Source organism: Mesoplodon bidens (genome assembly GCF_964165515.1).
Source record: "Mesoplodon bidens genome assembly, chromosome: 3".
Classification (NCBI taxonomy): domain Eukaryota; kingdom Metazoa; phylum Chordata; class Mammalia; order Artiodactyla; family Ziphiidae; genus Mesoplodon; species Mesoplodon bidens.
Genome location: NC_138178.1, coordinates 87059959 through 87076058, shown reverse-complemented (window position 1 = coordinate 87076058; position 16100 = coordinate 87059959). Strand labels below are relative to the sequence as shown.

Sequence of the window (16100 nt, the reverse complement as noted above, 5' to 3'; positions counted from 1 at the left end):
AGCAATTGCCACACATGTGAAAGTGTATCTGTACAGCAAATGCCACTAGTGATTTCAATATCAAATCAAAGAAAGCACCAAGATACCTAAGCTAAGGTTCAGACTCAAAATCAGGTTCCTACTCTTAGCACACTCTCACCAAAATGCTTATTAAACTGTTCAACTCTAATCTAATGCAAGTTTTCATTCCCATCCTTTATAAGAAACATATGGAAAAAGCTAAAACAGCTTGATTTAAAGAAGTTAAATGTGCTGGGGGAAAGCACATTCTCCCATTTCTCATTTGGTTATTAACAATGAAATCAATGTGCTCATCAAATGTAGTTACTCAGAAGAAAGAACCAAACCAGGCAGGGCTTTCACAGTGAAAACACACTATTATTTCTGGAAAGCAAACTAGGCACGATTAAAATTCCATAATAATAAACACCAGAGAACATCTTGTACACTTTGCTTTAATAGGACTGTTTTAATGAATACAACTCCTAGTTTAAGGATCAGGAGATAAAACAGTACCAAAGTAGGAAGTAGAATATCATTTCCATCCAGGAGAAAAAGGAATACACTACCTACATTCATTTTTCACCTTCCCTTTCCTCTTTGTTTCTAGGTCTTTCATGTATTACTTTCTACTGGGAATAGAAATGAGTTGGGATTTAGAAATAAGGAAGGGTGAAAAAGGCAGCTGTTGAAGGAGGGCAACCCTAAAGATCTCTGACAGCACGATCTTGGAGAAATAACCTTGACCTATTCATTAGTCCAGTACTTTAGTTTCAATTTGCCCAAAGACTGACTCTCACCTCAGAAGGGTCACAAATTCCTCCAGCTTCATTTTCCTCATCTGTAAAACAAGGATGCTAACTGAAGGATATAAAGGTGGATTTCAAGGACTCTGACATACCTGATTCCATACCTTTCCCACCTATAACACCATCACCATAGAATTAATTTTTTTAAAATATAGAATGACTATTATTTTAAGAACAGGGGCCAGAGAAATCTCAGACAAAATGCTAGAGGATTTCACTGTGGAGAATTTAACTAGATTTTAAAGCACTGTTGGTACAAGCCAATCTTGAGGAAATGCAGACACCTTGTTACATAGAATGCTTCCTTGGATTTGTGGTTAAGGAATTTTACCTAATTGGCATCTCATTTACTAGGTGCCAAGAGTAACCAGAAAGTATATTCCTTTAAGTGGCATTTCTTTCTTTAAACTTTACTTATAAAAAAGCAAATGGGGAATCCCCTGGCAGTCCGGTGGTTAGGACTCCGAGCTACCACTGCAGGGGTCGCAGGTTCGATCCCTGGTCGGGGAACTCAGATCCCACAGGCTGCGTGGCATGACCAAAAATAAAATAAAAGTCATTTGTAAAATAAATAAATAAATAAATAAAACATTCTGCCTTAAAAAAAAAAAAAAAAGTCAAATGAATCCCTGAAAGTCAAAAGTTTAATTTAAATGTGAAAACTGTAAGCGTTCTTTATTAAGTCTTCAAAAATGGCATTTTAGCTTTATAAACTCTACCTCGATGCTTCTTTCATCCTTCTCCACTTGGAGACCTTCGATTTTCTTATGACAGTCTTTGAGATCGTTTTGTAACTGAGACACCAGATGACGCTTCACGGAGTTGCTACCCAGCAAACGCTGCACCTCTGCTTTCAGCTTCAGAATGACCTCATCTTTGGAAAGCTCTTCAGCTGGGTCTTCCTGCTGTACAATGCTAATGGAAAAATTATCATATCTAAGGTTAAATCAAGTAACAAATCCAGCACGGCTATTCCTTAAAAGCAACTAGCTGCGGTGGTAACCATGTTTTGTAACCCATACAAGTATATACTGGTATTTCAAAAACAATTTTAAGTTTTGTCATACACAGGATATTGCCTTTGATACATCCCCATATACAGAAATAAGTTCATTCACAGGAAGATGCTTCTTAAGCTTAGTCCTGCTACCTCACTGAAAGTTCAACCATACGAACTTCAGTATGACATGCATTTTTATTTTTGGTAAATTGCATGCTATATATACATGTCCTTCATTACTCCAAGAGAAACAAAGTGAAAATAAAGGATGAAATGCAGAGTAAAACACTAGTCATCCTAACCAACAATTCCTGTATCTCTTCTACTAAAACACAAGTCTAGGCGGATATCTGAGCAACTAAAAAGAAAAAATAACAAAAATAAATGCCATGCTAATTTAATCCCCACTTTAGTTTGTCAATACATTCAAAAATTGGAATGAATATTTCTGTTCCTCGCCATAATGGATTAAAAGGAACGGATTTATCTTCCTGTCTTAAAAAAACTAGAAAACCAAATAAAATATATGAAATGGTGGTGTTCAATCATTAGACAACAGGCAGCACATGAGAGTGATCCCTGAAAAAAGGAAAACAAACAAGGTAAGCCCTATAATTGCTACAGCTTTCTGCCTGGAGAATTTCCAGCCTGTAGCACAGAAAGAAGAAACCCAGAGTCCAGCAATCTCACCGAGTTGCAGAATTCAGTATGGGGAAACCAAAATTGCTAGAATCTGAGGAGAGAAATACTGTGGGAGAGGTAGCTACACAGAAAGAGAGCTCTGGAGATCTGTGGATGCATGTGAGAAAATTACCTCAAGGCCAAGGAAAAAAACCACAGGAAAATGAACCATAGTGGAAAGACTTCCTAATTCACAGAGCATCAAATAGTGCCTTAGTAATAAGGGCAAATTAGCCCCAGATTAAAGGCTGCTCTAAATCTGATCTAACAAAGCCTACAAAGAAGTCTTGAAAGGATCAAATGAATTCCAGATAACTTAAGTGTGTCACAGAAAAAGGATAACAATATTCTTTAAAATACAATAAAGTCCGAAATCTAAAGCATAAAATTCAAAATGTCCAGCATCCAATCAAAATTTACCAAGCATACAAATAAAGCAGGAAAGAAAATACAAACCATAACCAGGAGAAACTGACCTGAATGACACAGGTAGTACAATTAAGTACACTCCATATGTTCAAGAAGGTAGAGAAAAAAACATGAAAACAATGAGGAGAGAAATAGTAGACTTTATGCCCCAGATTGGACTTACAGAGACAAAAAATTAAAACATCTGAAAAAATATACATACTGAATGAGATTAACAGCATATTTAATATGGCAGAAGTAAAGATCCACAGACATAAAGACACAGCAAATTTAAACACACAGAGAAAGAAGACCAGAAGTACATAGAGTATATTAATTTTTCTAACCTAACTATAGTTAAGTCCCAGAAGAAAAGTAGGGAGGGGACAGAAAAAATATTTGAAAAAATAACAATTAAAATTTTTCTACTACCTGAAAATTAAAACCCCATAAAGCCTAGAAGCTCAATAAATCTCAAGCACAAAAAACATGAAGAAAACCACCATAAACTACATCAACATCACATTGCTAAAATCAATGATGAAGAGAGAGTGCAGGAAGATTCCTGGGGAGGAGAGGACCAGAGAAAGGAATACTGGATTCTGTGTATAAACAGCCTCAGTGTAAGCCCTGAACTATGCATGCATAGAACAGACCCTCAAACCAGCAAAGACTTGGAAATTTAACTGAAATTTGAACCACACACGCAAGTCTCACACTGACTAACCCTTGAGAAGTGTATACACAGAACAGATTCAAACCAATGTGGCAAAGGCTTGGAAAAATGAACTAAGATTTGAAACACCCATACAAGTCTTTATACAACATAAAAATCACAATGTCTACTATACAATCTAAAATTACTCAACATAAAACTAACAAGGAAAGCCCAAATGCTGGAACTATCACAAAGAGTTTTAAAAATTTAAAGCAGCAAGTATCTATGCTTTACGAGTAAAGGAAACATATTTGAAATGAACGAAAAGATAGGAATTCTCAACAGAGAAGTAAAAACTTTAGAAGAACCAAATGGAAATTTTATCATTGGAAAATACAATACCTAAAAGTTAAACAAAAAAACACCTCATTGGACAGGCTCAATAGAATAGAAATGACAGGGGAAAGAATGAGTGGACTTGAAAATAGTTCAACAGCAATCATCTAACATGAAAACAGAAAAAAAAAATGAACAGTGTCTCAGGGAACTGTGGGACAAAATAAAAAGATTTAACATTATGTGTAATTGGAGAACGAGAAGGAGAGGAGAAAGAGGAGGCAGAAAAAATATTTGAAGAAATAATGGTCAATATTTTCACAAACTTGGTAAAAGACATAATAAATTTACATTTTCAAGAAGCTCAGTGAACCCCAAATGAAATAAACTAAAAGAAAAACACACTTAGACACATTGTAATCAAACTGCTGAAAACTGAAAAAAAAAAAAGAAAAAACATCTTTTTTGAAAACAGCAGGAGAAAAACTACATATTCCATACAGAAACAATGACTCAAATAACAATAGATTTCTCTTCAGAAACCAATGAGGCCAGAGACAGTGGAAGAGCATATCTTTAAAGCGCTGAAATAAAAGAACAGTTGACCCGGAATTCTATAATCGATTAGCAAATATAAGGGCATTTTCATATAAGGAAACTAATAATTTGTTGCCAACAGACATGCTCTGGAAGAAATGTCAGAGGAGGTTCTTCAGCTAAAGGGAAATGATATCTACCGAAGGGATCTCTACACTGAAAACTACTAAACATTACTGAGAGAAACTGAACAAGGCCTAAATAGAGAAGTATAGCATGCATGTTCAGAAATTGGAAAACTCAATTTCTTTAATTCCCCCAGCTTTATCGAGATATAATTGACAAATAGCAATATCTTAAGATGTCAATTCTCCCAAAATTGATCTATAGATTCAACACGTTTCAAATTAAAATTCCAGAGGACATTTTTTGTAGAAGTTGACAAGCTAACCATAAAATTTATTTTGAAATGCAAAGAACTTAGAATAGTTTCAATTTTGAAAACAACAAAGTTGAAGGATGTATCCAACCCATTTCAAAACTATAAAGCTACAGTATCAAGACTGTTATCACCAAAAAGATCACTGGAACAGAATGGAGAATACAGAAATAGACCCACAAACATACGGTCAACTGATTATCAACAAAGATACCAAGGCAATTCAATTGGGAAAGAAAAGCTTTTCTGACAAATGGGATTAGATCAATTGGGTACTGGAATGAAAAAAAATAAACCTCAATCCTTCCCTCACACCATACTAAAAAATTAACTCATAATGGATCATAATGGAAATATAAGAGCTAAAACTATCGAATTTCTAAAATCATAACAGAAAATTTTTGTAACACTGAGTTACAATACACAAAAACCATGAACTATAAATGAGACAATTGATAAATCTGAATTCATAAAAACTTATATTTGCTCTTCAAAAGATACCATTAAGAAAATGATAAGATAAACTATAGAGTGGAGGAAAATATTCACAACACATGTCAGACAAAGGGCTTGTATCCTGAAATATATGAAGACCAAACAACATATACAAATGATAATTAAGCACAACAAGAAAAAAGGAAAGCAAGGCATATCAAAAGATGTTTAATTTTATTAGCCCTTAGGGAAATACAAGTTAAAACCACAATGAGATATCACTACACACAAACTAGAAGTGCTCAAATTTTAAAAGATTGGCTATCAAGATTTAACAATGGCACAGAACAACTGAAACTCTCAGACTTTGCTTCTGGGAATGCAAAATGGTACGACCACTTTGGAAAAGAACATTTATACTATTGCTATTGCTATTTAAATAAAATAAATTAGAAGAACTCTAATGTAACCATAAAAAGAAAGCAATTTAGAGCATAAGTGGAAAGGAAGAGGTAAAATTATCTCCATTAGCAGATGATATAATTATATCTAAAAAACTTCTAATCTAGTGGAAAAACTATTACAAACAATAAGAGAATTAGAAGGCAACAGGTTATAACACACAATATAGAAATAATATATACAAACAATACTCAGAAAAAATAATGGAAAAGAACATGCCATTCACTATTGCAAAATAAAATACCTAGGCATCAATTTAACAAGAATTGTGCAAAACCTAAATGTGAAAAACTTCAAAACACACTTGAAAGACAAAAATAGATTTAAGCAAATGAAAAGACATGTTATATTCTTAAGTAAATTCAACATCATAAAGATATCAATTCTCCCTGGGTTTATATACTTAAGATGATCCTAGTAAAAATATTATCAGGATTTTTTTCCTAGAACAGAACAAGTTAAATATAAAGTTCATTTGGAAGTGTAAATGAGCAAGAATAATCAGAAAAACCCTAATAAGAACAGCAATTCCAGATAGATGGTAAAACTAAAGTATAAGGCAAAGCAATAAAGCTTTTAGAAGGCAGCATAAGAGAATAGCTTCATGATCCTGAAGTAAGGAAAGGTTTCTTAAAGGGACTATAAAAGCACTAACCATGAAGATGGATAAATTTGACTAAAGTTTAAAAACTTCCATTCGTCAAGAGATACATTAAAAGGTTAAAAAGGCAAGCCAGAGGAAAGAAAGAGAAGAAGTGAGTGAGAGGAGATATTTGCAACACACATAACATCAAAGAGCTCTTATCTAGAACAGTTTTCAACAAAAATGCCTATAAATCAACAGAACACATGCACACACAAAAAATCATGGAAAAACTGAGAAGGGACATGAACAAGTCCTTCTTCTCTCACACACACACACACACACACACACACACACACCACACCACACCCAAGCCACCAATAAACACAATAGGCATATTTTTTAATGGAGTGCAATCTCATTAATAATCTGGGAGAATGCAAATAAAGACCACAATAAAATATCACTACACATTAAGTGGCTAAAACTAAAAGACTGACAATAACAAGTAACAGCAAGAAGACAGAGCAATTAAAACTTTCATACACTTCTGGTGGGGATGTAAACTGGCACAACTACTTTATTTTATTATTATTATTTTTTTGCGGTACACGGGCCTCTCACTGTTGTGGCCTCTCCCGTTGTGGAGCACAGGCTCCGGACGCGCAGGCTCAGCGGCCATGGCTCACGGGCCTAGCCACTCCGCGGCATGTGGGATCTTCCCAGACCGGGGCACGAACCCATGTCCCCTGCATCAGCAGGCGGACTCTCAACCACTGCGCCACCAGGGAAGCCCGGCACAACTACTTTAGAAAACAGCTTGGCATTACCTATTAAAGTTGAAACACAAGTGCTACAAGCAATTTCACTTCATATTATATACCCAACAGAAATGTATGCACATTGTACCAGGAAATAACATTAAGACTCTATGGACAGTAGGATGGAAAATAAACTGTGGAATATTCATACAAATAAAGTTACACACACACACACATATTTACATATATAAATGAATGAGCTACAGCTACATGCTACAACATAAGTTTCACAAACAAAATTTTGGTGAAAAAAATCTAAAGAACCTATATCTATGAAAAACTAACAGCCAGAATTCATGCTTAATGGAGAATGATTGAATACTTCCCTGTAAAATCAGGAGCAAGACAAGGATGTCTGCTCTTGCCACTTCTATTCAACACTGTACTAGAGATTCTAGCTAGAGCAATTAGTCAAGAAAAAGAAGTGAAACGTATCCAGATTGGAAAGAAAGAAGTAAAACAATCTCTATTTTCAGATGACATGATCTTGAATATAAAAGATCCTAAGGAATCCACTAAAAAACTATTTGAACTAATTAACAAGTTCAGCAATGTGGCAGGATTCAAGATTAATATACAAAATCAATTGTATTTCTACACACTAGCAGTGAACCTCCTGAAAATAAAATTAAGAAAACAATCCAGCAAAAAGAATAGGCAAGAGAATAAAATACTTTGGAGTAAATTTAACAAAGACATATGACTAGTACACTGAAAACCACAAAATTATAAAAGTAGATGACTGGTACACTGAAAGAAATAAAAGAAGACCTAAATAAATGGAAAAACATCCCATGTTCAGGGACCAGAACACAATATTGTTCTATAGATTCCCTGCAACCCCTATCAAAAGCTCAGCTGGTTTCTTTGCAGATTGACAAATTGATCCTAAAATTCATAGGGAAAGGCAAGAGACCCAGATTAGCCAAAGAAATCTTGAAAAAGAAAAACAAAGTTGGAAGACCCACATTTTCCAATTTCAAAAGTTACTACAAAGATATAGCAATCTATAGGCAGTGTGGTACTAGCCTAAGGACATATAGATCACTGGAATAAAACTGAGAGCCCAGAAATAAACCCTCACATTCACAGTCAATAGATTTTCAACAAGGGTACCAAAACAATTTAATGGAGAATAGTCTTTTCAACAAATGGTATGAAACAACTGGCTATCCACATACAAAAGAATGAAGTTAGAACCCTATCTCATATCATATGCAAAAATTAATTCAAAATGGATCTCAAGACTTAATGTAAGAGATAAAACTCTTATAGGATAACATAGGTATAAATTTTCAGAACCCTGGATTAGAAAATGGTTTCTTAGATACCAAAAGCACAAGCAACCAAAGAAAATATACATAAGTTGGACTTTATAAAATTAAAGATTTTTGTGCTTCAAAGGATGCTATCAAGAAAGTGAAAAGACAACCCACTGAACAGGAGAAAATATATCCAAACCATATATCTGACAAAGAACTTAAATTTGGAATATATAAAGAGCTCTTAAAATTAAAAAATAAAAAGACAACCCAATTTTAAAATGGGCAAAAGATGTGAATAGACATTTCCCCAAAGAAAATATACAATGGCCAATAAACACATGAAAAGATGTTCAACATAATTAGTCATTAAGTAAAAACCACATCATTAGCAAATCACCATGATGAGAAACCATTCAATATCCACGAAGAAACTATAATTTTTTAAATGAAAAATACCAAGTGCTGATGAGGATATGAAAAAACTGAAACCTTCATTCATTGCCAGTGACAATGTAAAATGGTGCAGCCACTTTGAACTGTTGGACCATTTTTCAAAATGCTAAACATAGAGTTTGAAAACATATGTCCACTCAAAAATCTGCAGCATTATCCATAATAGCCAAAAAGTAGAAACACAGAAACAATCCAAATAAATGTCCATCAGCTGATGAATAAATAAGCAAAATGTGGTAAATTCATACAATGGAGTATTATTTGGCTATAAAATGGGTTAAAATACTGATATATGCTACAACATGGATGAACCTTGAAAGCATTATGAGCTAAGTGAAAGAAGCCAATCACAAAAGACCACATATTATATGAATCCATTTAAGTGAAATGTAGAGAACAGGCAAATCCATAGAGGTAGAAAGTAGATTAGTGTTTGCCTGAGCTGTGAGGACAGGATAATGGGGAATGACTGGTAAAAAGTATTGGGTTTCTTGTGAGGGATATTGAAATGTTTTAAAATTAGGTTGTGGTGGGCTTCCCTGGTGGCGCAGTAGTTGAGAGTCCGCCTGCTGATGCAGGGGACACGGGTTCGTGACCCGGTCCGGGAAGATCCCACATGCCACGGAGCGGCTGGGCCCATGAGCCATGGCCGCTGAGCTTGCGCGTCTGGAGCCTGTGCTCTGCAATGGGAGAGGCCACAACAGTGAGAGGCCCGCGTACCGCAAAAATAAATAAATAAATAAATAAATAAATAAAATAAAATTAGGTTGTGGTGATAGATGGACAACTCTGGGTATACTAAACACATTGAACTGTGTACACTTCAAATGGGTGAATTTTATGGTATTTGAAATACAGTTGACCCTTGAACAATGTGGAGGGTTGGGGGCACCAATCCCCCCCACCATCTGTAAAATAAAAATACACGTACCATATTTATTGAAAAAATCCACGTATAAGTGGACCCCTGCAGTTCAAACCCATGTTGTTCAAGGGTCAACTGTACATCTCAATAAAGCTGTAGGAGAAAAGGAAAAAGAAAAACCACCTAATGTATGAGTTCTCTAAATAAAGGCAAACCTAATCTATAGTGTTTAGGCATGGATAATTAGGTCTTAAAAGAACAAAAAGCCAGAAAATAATTACCGTAACAGTTAAGATAGTAGTAACCTCAAAGTTATGACTGGAAAGAGGAATATGGGCAGCTGCTGACAATGTTTATTTCTTGGCCTCGGTGGTAGTTCCATGGGAATTCACTTTAAAATCATGCATTAAGCTATACACTCATATTTCATACACTCTTCTTTATGTGTTATATTTCACAAGTTTAAAAGTTTTAAAAGGTAAAATAAAACTTTAAAAAGTACTAGAGAAATACAATCAAGAAATCATAAGGGAAAAAAAGTGATGGATCCAACTTTATAAAGTTTTTAAACAGGAAAAGTGATAACCCTCAGCAATGGATAGGGTACAGAGAAATAGGTACTATCACACGATATGGGTAATAATGCAAACTACAGGGTTGCTTGACAACACCTGTATCAAAAGCCTCAAACACACATACTCTTTAACAAGAATATTCACCCACATCTTAAGGAAATAACCAAAGACATGAATAAAGACTCAACAAGTATGTTTATAATACTGCATTACTTACAGTTTAAAAAAATTTTAAACCGTGTATTACTAACTAAAATATAGTTCATTCATCCACATATCCACTAGTAAGTATTTACAACATTTACTGATATCTAAAGATTTCAGAACGTACTAAGTTAAAAGATACATTATAAAGTAGTATATTCAATAGTATTTTATCTTTAGAAACCTACAAAACAGATAATGTGGAAGTTAATACCAAAATGCTAATAGTGGTTTTCTTCATGGGGGTTGAAGTAAGATTATGGGTGCTTTTAAACCGTATTTTTTAATTTTTCCATAATAAAGGAGAAAGTTACTTTTGAAAAGAAATAAATAGCTGATAGTATGTACCCTTAAAGTGATGTGATGAAAATGGAACCTCATCTGGTTCCACCCATGAGAAAAACATCAAATTCCAAGAGGATCTTTCTTCCCACAAAATGCTTGACCAGTATTTCTCAAACTGTCAAGGTCATCAAAAACAAGGAAAGTCAGGAGGAACCTAAGGAAAAAGGACTCCAAAATGTAAGGAGGTATTCTGGTGCAATCCCAGAACAGAAAAAGGACATGAGGTAAAAACTAAGGACATCTAAATAAACTATGGACGTTAGTTAATAATAATCCATCAATATTAGTTCATTAGTTGTAGCAAAGATACCATGCTGTTGTAAGATGTTAAGAGGGAAAAATGGGTGCACAGCCTAGGGGAATTCTTTGTACTATATTAATTTTTCTGTAAATCTAAAAATGTTCTAAAAACCTAAAGTCTTTCCACGAAATTGAGTTATTTGTAGTGAGGTGGATGGACCTAGAGTCTGTCGTAAAGAGTGAAGTAAGTCAGAAAGAGAAAAACAAATACCGTATGCTAACACATATATAGGGAATCTAAAAAAAAAAAAATGGTTCTGTAGAACCTAGGGGCAGGACAGGAATAAAGACGCAGAAGTGGAGAATGGACTTGAGCACACGGGGAGGGGGAAGGGTAAGCTGGGACAAAGTGAGAGAGTGGCATGGACACATATACACTCCCAAATGTAAAACAGATAGCTAGTGGGAAGTAGCCGCATAGCACAGGGAGATCAGCTCGGTGCTTTGTGACCACCTAGAGGGGTGGGATAAGGAGGGTGGGAGGGAGATGCAAGAGGGAGGAGATATGGGGGTATATGTGTATGTATAGCTGATTCACTTTGTTATAGAGCAGAAACTAGCACACAACTGTGAAGCAACTATACTCCAGTAAAGATGTTTAAAAAAAAAATCTGAACTAGAAACCACAGACCTAAAGTGCTATATATATTTTTAACACTTCTGGCACATTATTAAATAAAGTGAGTTTGCTAAAGAAAGAAAGAAAGAAAGAAAGAAAGAAAAAAAACTAAAGTCTTTCTAAAAAAAGAAAGAACAGTACCTGAATTAACATATTTTTTCCTGTTTTTCAGTTTCAGATGATTTCCAATGAAATGTTAAAAAAAAAAAATATATATATATACACACATACATATATATGTATATTGTGTGTATTATACATACATGTATACAGAGAGAAAGAGAGGATGAACAAAATATTAGGCTTTTTTTAATATTACAAAAAGAGATCCTGGCGATATACTACATATTTATCAATATACACAACTTTTGTGTGTGTAATATATATAGTGTAAATATGTCTGTACGTGTAGATCGCCAACTTAAACCACTTCTCTTTATATAGAAATGTAAGACATAAATATGATTATATAAGAAATATAAAACATATTGCAATGCATCTTCCTGTGCTGTGACATGAACTAACTTTCAGCAGTTAACAAATTATGCATCCCTAACTTCTTTTCTTACTGAACGTTGACCACTGAAATAGCACATCATGTACTCCTAGAGGGAGCCAAGTCAGAGCAGAGAGAGTGCTTGCTAAAATAATTTTCTCTTCTTTCCCAAAAGGGAAAAGTCAGCAGTGGTGACCAGCCCTGTATTAGGCTCACTAGTGAGCCCTGTGAAGGTTGGTTCCCCTCAATCCAAATAAACTGTAGTCCCTTATGAAGCCTGCTGAGAAGACCTAGGGAAAAGGCATTCCACTTGTTAAATGTTTATTAGTTGAGCTTCGCAGCCAACTACAATAAGGGAGAGGGGAAGCTGTCTGCAGGCTGCATGAAGATTTAGCTACTCAAATTCCATGAACGTGAAATAGAACACTGAGGCTAAACCCTTAAAGTTTACTAGGCAGTAGCTTGAGGGAGGTGGTAGTCGGGAGTGAAAGCTTGGAGCCGCTAATATTTGGGTCAGTGATTTGAAAGCAGCTCAAGTCAACAAAGAGCTAAAATTCTCAACACTGGGAAAGTGCTGCTTCCTTTTGTTCTAAGAACCACAATCCAGCAGAGGAAAGGTACAAATCTAATCTCTCCTATATCTCCTCTCACTTTGAACTAAGAATAAATATTTTTACTTTTTCCTCAAAGCTGAATTCTTATCCATTAAAGTGCTGGTGGGAGGGATGACTATAAGCTAATCTTTCTCACTTATCCTGCACTTCATTGAACATCTCCTTACTGAGCCTCAGTGACTACCCACTTGCTTTAGTTATTCCCCACTTTCTTGGTTGAATGCAGCTGGCATTCCTTTTGGGACGATAGCAATGTGATATCTCAAGATTATTATCTATAGGAATGTGCTTTAAATTACTGTAGGATTTGGGTTATAAGTGCTAATTAAATAGAAAGGGCAAAGAAGTAAATACATTTTAGTAAACATCATGATGGAGTAAGTCTACTTGGAAAGACAAATCTATACACATATACATGTATTATCTACCCAATTCCCAGGCTAATTATGGCACAAATTAAAGTAATAAGTTGGAGAGAGATCTTTTTTGGCAGGAATTAAATCTTTAATCCTCTAAAACAACAACAACAACAACAAAATATATATATATATATATATATATATATATATATATATAAATATATATATATATAAATGAAGTTTAAGGCAAAACGGTTTGACTGTCATGCAAATAAGAACCAACAGATTTACATGACAATCAAGTTTTGGGTTTAAGTACTGGTTCTGCTGCTAAGGGTCTGTCTTCTTGGGCTAAGGCGTTCAGCTCTTTGAGCTCTGGTTTTCCCAACTCTAAGATGATAATGTGGATCCCATGTTTTCCCCAAGATTTAAATGATGATCAAGGACTTTTTATAAAATATATGTATCCAATCAAAATTTGATTAATATAAAATCTGATCAATGGTATATTTTAACCAAGCATCTCTTAAATAAAATAGTAACAGCTACCACTGATTAAGTGCCTAATATGTGCCAGAACTTATTACATGAGGCCCTTTATATTCACTATCTATTTTAATCCTTGTTTTATCCCCCAAGGGATATGCTATAATCTACCTGATAGAAAAAGCCTGATAAGAAAACAGGCTCAGAAAAGTCAAGAAACGTGCCCAAGGTCATAAAGTTAGTAATAAATGGCAAAACTATGATTCAAAACAAATCTGGATCTAAAGACCGTGCTCTTTCCACTAGCCCCTTAGAATTAATCTGGCATTAACAGGAAATGAGGCATTCACAGCAGTAAATTTTCCAGATGACTACATTTTAACTTTAAATTTTTATGTAAATCTGTTTAAAGCACATTCATCCTCTTTTTGCTTTAATTAACTAACCAAAGCTGAAGGCTTTCTTCGACAACTCAGGATCATGACTGTGGACATTCTGATGTGGATCAGAACAGGCCTAGATGTATAAAGCTGCTTACCCTGGTGCTCAGCAGCTCCGGCACTGTGAGTTCCTGTAGTTCTCTCCTTGCTGAGGCATAGCCGTCTGGCTGAAGCCCTGGCAGCACCTCTCCCAACTCCCTGACCCAGTTACTCTGAGGTCAGTTAGGAAATCAGGTAACTCATGGGGTACCAACAAATCTAAGTCAATATGGCCCTGGGATAAGAGCCCCAAGGTGGCCCCTAATAAATACATCACATAATCTTGGTCTGCCATTTGCTTTTGGCTTCTTTCTAGATTGTAGTTGGGATCTGTTGAGATGAGAGTCCCTAAAGACTGACCTCCAGATAAATGGAAACTTACTCAACTAATGTAACATCATGTTCCACAGCATCACCTGATTGAGATTTTAATTTACTGAATTTCATTTTACTGTTTTGAAAATGGAATCACAGCATAAGTTCTAAAACTTATTGTGGAACAAACCTTTCAGGAGATTTATACATTTGTATTTAGTTGCATGATACCTGAAACACAACAGGTAGTAAATACTTTCAAGAAACACTAACGATGTTAGTGATGTCAGTCTTAATCTATAAACAAGATGGTGGTGGTTTCATTCAAGAAAGCATTCAAGGGGGACTTCCCTGGTGGTCCAGTGGTTGGGACCCCGCACTTCCACTGGCATGGGGCACGGGTTTGATGCCTGGTCAGGGAACTAAGATCCCACATGCCACGCACTGTGGCCAAAAGATAAAAAAATAAAATTAAATTAAAAATAAATTTAAAAAAGAATGCATTCAAGAAAGGCTTTCCTTAGCCTGAATACAATCTCTTTCATCTTTCATCTTTATCCCAGACCAGTAGAACAAATGGATAAAGCCCCTTTGTACATCAAGCATTACTTTTAGCACACAGTACTTAGTTGCTTACAACTGTGTCTCGTTTTCCCCTTCGGACAAAATATAAACTCCTGGTGGGAAGGGAGAATGTCTATTTCATCTTTTGTACTCTACTCCCAGAGCCTTGCATAACCCCTTACAAATAGCAAGTGCTTCAAAATATACATCCTTTCCTTCGTTCATCTTTTAAGTGTTTAATGGTATCTAAATGTGCTCCCTCTTCTACCACGACCACTCCCCCACACACACACCCACTGGTCCCTAGAAGGGACGATGAAGCACTCTCTTCCATGAGAGTGCTAAAAATATCTGTGTTAAGCAGTGTTAAAATATCTGCATTAAGTGTAAAAGACAGAATCCGTATTTTAAAACTAAGATCACAGTAAGGTTCCTAGGGAAAATTAATGCTCATTTTCTCATATACCATTGATAAATGCCTACTTCCAACACACAGTGTTAACATCATAAAAATAATATGCCCCCACCTTAATAATAAAACATACATAATTCAAGTTGTAGAATTTAACTTACATATTTTAACTAAATCATTTTTACCTTATTGAAACTGTGATGCCCTACTGCTATTGGGACAGTACAATATTAATACTTGAGGTTTTTGTTAATTTTGATTTCAGACATTGCAACTTCGTTAGAAATTACTAAAATATATTGTTCTGCACTCAAGAACCCCTTTTATTATGCATCATCAATATTATTAATGTGAATTCTTCTATAGTAAAGTATTTTCTAGATACCTCTTAACTTTGGATTTTTTCCGGTTGACTTTCTTAATACCCAAATCCACATACGATTCAGTGAGTTCTATATTTAATTCTCCTTCTGAGTCACTTGGAAATATTCCTAGTTTTGCAGCAGATTCATAGAGAGAAATTTCATCTTTTAGTTCTTTTATTTCTTCCTAAAACACAAAATTATTGCAAGTTATATTA

General features: G+C 35.0%; 1 protein-coding gene across 1 annotated transcript in view; it reads right to left on the bottom strand.

Annotated features, from left to right (window-relative positions):
- The window catches only part of CEP152 (centrosomal protein 152), a 108160-nt gene that overhangs the window by 53316 nt on the left and 38744 nt on the right, over nucleotides 1–16100 (bottom strand). The window contains 2 exon segments of the mRNA XM_081228195.1: nucleotides 1529–1724; nucleotides 15906–16069. Coding sequence (XP_081084321.1) covers nucleotides 1529–1724; nucleotides 15906–16069 — 360 coding nt within the window.